This window comes from Pseudomyrmex gracilis, unplaced genomic scaffold, assembly GCF_002006095.1.
Source record: "Pseudomyrmex gracilis isolate BER0280 unplaced genomic scaffold, ASM200609v1 scaffold_7, whole genome shotgun sequence".
In the NCBI taxonomy this organism is placed as follows: Eukaryota; Metazoa; Arthropoda; class Insecta; order Hymenoptera; family Formicidae; genus Pseudomyrmex; species Pseudomyrmex gracilis.
The window spans coordinates 271,937-278,220 of NW_018020591.1; the positions used below are offsets into that span (position 1 = coordinate 271,937).

Consider the following 6,284-nt stretch of genomic DNA (forward strand, 5'->3'; position numbering starts at 1 on the left):
CTTTCCTCCCTCCTATTATCCTTCCACCGCAAAAAAAAAAAACATTCTGCATTCAAACGTAAAAATAAAAATAAATGTAAAAATAAAAAGATCAAAAAGCTCGGCGGCGTATCTTTGAATAAAGTGAGCGCTGTTGAAACAGCCGGCATATATATTAGCCACGGCGCCACTGATTACGAAGATTCCCCATCGTGATCGCGGCGTCATTTTCGCCAATCGTGACTCTCCCGTTAAAATTGCTTAATCAGATCTTCTCTCGAACGCGTTGCGTCAAAATAATAATAGCTCTTAAGTTGTTTCCTTACATCAAAATGTAATTATCGTGAAACATTTGTAATCATGTATCTTTTAAAATCATCTGTTTATCATTATATATATAAAAACAAATATTATCTCTGCTCTCTTGATTATTCTCAACATTGCGGACCACTATCGAGAACGGTCTTGGAAACTTCGTTGATGAAACATCTGTTTTAATTATCTAAAGTTTTCATTATCCACATCCCATTAACCCTTCAATCGCAGAACGACGAGATGAGGGACCGATGAAACACAATTAGTCAAAGTGATGACTATTCCGCGCCGCCGTTGCGCTGCTGCACCTGCGCCGTCTATCGTGACCGGGAAAGACTCCGTCTTACGTATAGTGTGCGCGCGAGCCGTGTGCACCGAGCTCGTACATGTCCGTGCACCACGCCTGCACGAGAAAGAGAGACCGTATCGTAAGTGACGAGGCAACCCGGGTGGTGCTCGGTTGCACTTGGTGCGGCTCGTCGCGTAGAAGTCGAGCGTATAGACCGCGGGGGAGGGGGGAGGAGTAGGAGGAGGCTGCGGCCATTAGACGTGGACATAGACCGATACACAACCTACAACTACGCGGGGCAACCTCCATCTTACCGGGTAAAGGGGGGACTCCCCTTCGCCCTCGCGTAAACCGGGTGGTGGGACCCATGAGCTGGTCGGGCTCACGGCGACCAACCGCTCGGTCTACGGGCCATGGATTATAGTTTTTCTGGGGGGAGAGGGTGGTGGAGCGCCTTGCTTGCTTTCGAAAGGATGGTGATTGTGGAGCGTGTCCAGAGTAGAGTTAGGCGTATATAAGGCCCACCGGCCCGGCCCAAGTCAGTCATTCACCGGACTACCAGCCCAATACACACACCTAACATGAAGGCCTTTGTGAGTATTTTCATCAACGGGGTTGGTGAGGTGTTTTCGCGAGGTGTTTAACTCAGTAGTACCCGGTAGTCAATCTCTCTCACGCGATTCTGATCTCTTTCGCGCCCTTCGGACTTTAGATTTTTTGCCGCTATTCTCTTTTTTTTTCTCTCTCTCTCTCTCTTTCACAATTTTTTTTTAATTCGCTTGAAAATCAATGTGCTTCTTCGAACGAAAATCATTGTCGCTTGTTCGGATATATATATACACATATATATACAAACGTATACGCACTTGTCTTCATTCGCCGCCGTGAATAAACAGTGTAAGCTTTCTCTGAAACTTTATAAACGATCTTTAAATTGCTTTGAGTACTTAACGATATTACTCGTAAAATTTTCCTCCCCGTCGTCTCGCCGCTGGCGAAGTTTATCTCTGTAAACGCTCATCTCGTGAACGTTTCCTTCTGACGCTTCTTAATTGAAACCAAACAAGAAACAGAGTTACTACGGGGATTGCACTTAAGAGCATCTAAGAGTAAACGATGATCTTACAAGCTCGAGAGAGAAGGAAGGGAGGGGGAAAAAGGGGGAGAGCTTTTATTCCGCGTTGATAATGCACATCTGTTAAACAATTTATTGTGCACCGTTACGTTTGCCGTTCGCTTCTTGTTGCGCGACACGCACAATGCGCGACGATGATTCAATGTCACGGTTGGGATACTCTCGCTGTTTTTCCCAACACACAGGCGGCCTCAGACAGACGCACAAACAAGACGAACTGACGACTTCCATTCATAAAGAGCAAAGAAATCTCACTGGCGCGGCCCAACCGCGCTCTCAAGCCGCAAACCGGTTGGATTGGCATATAGTAGCATCATCATCATCATTAACAACGACCGGTTTCTATTCCACGACGCATCTTCATTCACGGTCTCGCGATCGATCGCGTGCGCTTCGCGTCATCGCGATTAATTCTCTTTACCGTTGCCATTCTCTTAAACTTTCCCCGTCAATTCGCGTCGCTTCGCAAGCTTCGTCGCTTCGCGAGCACCGTTATATTCCGCTTCACACGCGAAATATATTTCGATTCGACCTTGCCGCGCCGATAATCGTAAGAATTTTTCCGACATCTCGCTTCGCGATTTCCGACCGGATATAATAATAATCTCGCAACGTTCTTCGCGCAAAGTTCTGCCTACGAGCGAAGTGCGCTACTCACTCTCGCGTAGTTTCGATTTTGAAATCGGCCAACGATCAATCCTTTTCCGATCGCGAGGTCGCGGGAACGCTCGGTCGGCCACGTCACACGAGTTGCTTCGTTCCGCGTAAACGGGATGTGAAAGTTTCGCGAAGTCGTTAGATATGCATAATTCCAGGCCGCGGCGGTGCCATTTAAGTTCGCCGGGCGTGACACATGCGCGCGCGCGCGCGTACTCCGTCTAACACTCGCGATCGCGAAATATCGGTTACGTACATAGAGTCGATATATCTACTAATCAGCCGGCTCGCTTTCCACGGGTCTACGGCCGCGCGGCATGAAACACACTTCCTTTCTAAAACGCCACTTCCCGTATTACGAGTCACGCGGGCATTACGGCTTCGCACGTAAAGGTATCTCTCTCGCGAGACGTGACGTAACCATGCCGATTTTATTTTTGTCCGTTTTCGAATCGCATTTGCATTTCGTTTGAAAATTTCTCGGAATTCGCGAAATCGGGAGCGATCGAAGAATCGTATAATAGATCTCTTAATTAATCTTTAAGAAAAAACTCGATCTCGAATCATCACGCGCGCGCGCGCAAAAAAAAAACGCCCTGTTACCGATTAATTATGAATCTCGTGCAATATCGCGCAATACTCGCACCGGTCGGTGCGATTCGGGTTAAACTCGTTCGCGCGCGGATTTTATGCAATCGCGACAACTAGTTTTTCTACGGTTCGACGTGCGTTGCGCCGCGGCCTATTAGCGGGTATAAACCTGGAAGAGTTTCTTTTCCTAATACGGTCATTAGGCGTGGTGACCGGGAAAATTGACGGAAAGGAGAGGGAGAAAATTGTGGCGCTTATCGAGTTGATTGCGAAAAAACGGCGAATAGTTACTCGGTATATACTTCATCTCGTCGGTTTTTTTTTCTGTCGACTTTCCTTTTTGCGCTTTAGTCGCTGTAATCGCGCGCCACCCACTCACGGGCAATGCGGACCGCGCGATGAGATTTCGCGATCATCTCTCTCTCGTGAATCTAGAAATCACCGTTTCTCTCTCACGCGAAATCATTTCCGTCGTTATGAAGTTCGCGATCGCCGACATTCGCGGAAATCGAAAGTGAAAGCCGCGATTATGTTGCCGCGGACGTCGTCGCCGGTAGTTGAGTCCCGGTAATCGGCGCCAAGCCAATGGAAATCTAGATCCGTAATAGCGATAGGCCTCTCGACAACGCTTCCGTAAACTGACGCGCTCGATTCGGACGCGATTTCTCGGTCGAATCAGGCCGTTGTAATAATCGTTCGCGAATAATCTGACCACTTCTCCCGTTTCTTTTAGATTGTGTTCGCCTGCTTAGCGGTAGCGACGGCCCGCGCCGGAATCGCTCACGGTGGATATGGTGGATATGGTGGATATGGTGGCGCCGGTCTGGCCATTACCGGACACTCGGCTCGTGGTGGAGCTGGTCTGACCGGTGGTCTTGCCGCTGGTGCTGGAACCGCTGCCTCCCTCCAGGGTGGTGCCTCCAGCTTGGGATCTGGTGGTCTGGGTGCCAGCTATGCTGCTGGTGCGGCGGCGGCGGCTGGCGCTGCTGGAGTTCAGCAGATTGTCTCTGGTGGTGCGTAGCTCCGTTTTACGAAATTTACTCTCCTATCACTACATCGGCTCGCTACGATATTCAATCGCTCGCTCTTCCCGCAGGAGTAATTGGTGGCAGGTCCGACATCGGACCCGCTGAGGGACCCAAGGCCAACGTTGGACCCCAGACCGGCCCATCTGACCTCGTAGGACCCCAGGAGGGCGCCAAGTCCGTTGGTGGACCTCGTACTGGACCGTCCAGCCTTGTAGGACCGGCTGCTGGCCCATCCACCCTTGTAGGACCCTCTCAGGGAACCGCCACCCTTGTTGGACCGTCCCAGGCTACCGCTAACCTCGTTGGACCCAGCTATGGTGGTGTTGCCTTCTACGCCGGATCTGGTGGCATCAACGGTGATGACGGAAGCTCTGGTGCTGCTGCCAACGCTGCGCCTGGTGGTGCCCTTGGAGGTGGTACGTTTTTTCCGCAATTAGATAAACGAGTGCTACAGCTGATATTTTCTTGTTCACTTACCAAACAGTTTGTGTGATTCCTCTATTGATACTTAATTTTTTGTTTTTCAAGGTGGACTCGCTCTTGGCGGTGCTGGTGCCATTGCTGTCATTGGTGGTGGTGCCGGATTGGGTGGTGCTCTCGGTGGCGGTGACGCCGGAGTTGCTGTGATCAACGGACCATCTGGCGCCATCCACGCCGGACTCGGCGCTCACGGAGCTGTCATCCCCGCGCCCATTGCCAAGTGGTAGACGTTTTAAGACCCCAGCGATCTCGGCTCGGCGACGGCGGCAAACCCACCACAGTCACTTACCGGTCTCGAACGATCCTCAAACGCGCTCAACGTCTTCTTCCCAAAGCTTTGTCCAGTCTGGGAGCATGGTCGGAGCGCGTCCGACGCTAGTGACATGATCGGTACAGATAACTCGGAACACACACGAAAAAAAAAAAAAACGGTTAGTTCGGTTGCATAAACGAACACCGCGGGCGCGAAAAACCGAGAGACGGATTACGCCGTCGGACCGGATCGTCAAAAGGAAACCGAGATTCGGTTGTACGTGATTCGCGGTTTCGTATCGTTTCTTCCTCGTACTTGACTCGCTACAACCGGGTCGCAAATTTAGTCAATTTCCGTTCATCGGGACCAACGGTAAAGGGAAAAATCGACCCGGGCCGCGCTCACCGGTCTCGGCTAAAACCACGAGGGGAAAAACCACCAGCGTCACCTCACGAGAACTTCCGCCCTCCGCGGCGAAATCAACGAACGTCACTTCTCGGACATTCAGCCGACATCTTAAAAAAACAAAAAAAAAAAAAGAAAACGCGCATTCCGAGCTGCACCGCGTGCAACAAAGAGCCATCCCGTGCACACACAAGCATTCACTCACACACGCATGCACCGCCATGGACCTAGCAAGTGGACGAGCTTTGGCACTTCGTCGTCAGATCAACCGGATCTGTTCTGTTTTCTGAACACCTACCGTTGCTCTGGCTAAAACTTTTTCTTCTCTTACGTCTTCCACCATCCGTAAGGCCGCCGCTCTTCACGCACATTATTTACTGTCTCTCTTTTTTTTTTTTTCACTCTCTCTACGGGTCGGTCGCGTGTGAAAGCGCGCACCGCCACCCGCATGTTGTTATACTGCCGCACCCCCAAGCATACATAATTATTATTACATACTCGTCCCATTGCGCATATATGTTCTAATTATATATATATATGTATACATTATTATTACCTATTACTTCCGCGCATATATATATATATGAACACATTGCCACACGCGCGCACACATACACATACACCATATATATTGCTATATGTGTACTCGTATATATACACACAATTACACATATATTATATAATCGTGTTATATGTTAGTGAAAAGGAGAGACCGGTAGATTATGGTAGGTCAGCCTTTCTCGTGAATGAATGAATGTAAATAGATGGCGCGCCGCCGCCGGCCCCCGACCCCGCCCGCCCTCGTCATACCCTTTCTTTGCGATCACGACTAGCACCCCACCACCACCATAGATAGATACCACATATTTATAGCGTTTATACATTTATACAATACTTTATATAAAATAAAGCATCAGTATTTAAAACTCACTTTGTTATAATTTGTTCGAGCTCTCTCGCATTTTCGTCCCGCAATTGATACATGGAAAAACAAAGTGTTTTACCATTATATGTGGCTAGTCATCAAGAAAAATGAAGTTTTTGTTTTAAGAAGCGTTTCGTTGGCATAACAAAAAAAATGCCAACAGGCTCGGCAAATAATTAATTTCTAGCAAATCTTTTTTTTTTTCCGTGACAAGCGAAACAAGCACG

The 6,284-nt window shown here is 49.1% G+C and overlaps 1 protein-coding gene across 2 annotated transcripts; it reads left to right on the forward strand.

Annotated features, from left to right (window-relative positions):
* Window positions 1-1,072: 1,072 nt before the first annotated feature.
* LOC109859683 (spidroin-1-like) lies at window positions 1,073-5,625 on the forward strand. 2 transcript variants are annotated; one of them, XM_020438164.1, is made up of 4 exons: window positions 1,073-1,176; window positions 3,700-3,979; window positions 4,063-4,410; window positions 4,523-5,625. In XM_020438164.1, the coding sequence occupies exons 1-4, from the start codon at window positions 1,165-1,167 to the stop codon at window positions 4,699-4,701; spliced, it is 819 nt and encodes a 272-aa protein (XP_020293753.1). In that variant the 5' UTR covers window positions 1,073-1,164; the 3' UTR covers window positions 4,702-5,625. The 2 variants fall into 2 exon arrangements, with proteins under 2 accessions (XP_020293753.1, XP_020293764.1); XM_020438175.1 differs by having other exon boundaries at window positions 4,063-4,407.
* Window positions 5,626-6,284: the final 659 nt, after the last annotated feature.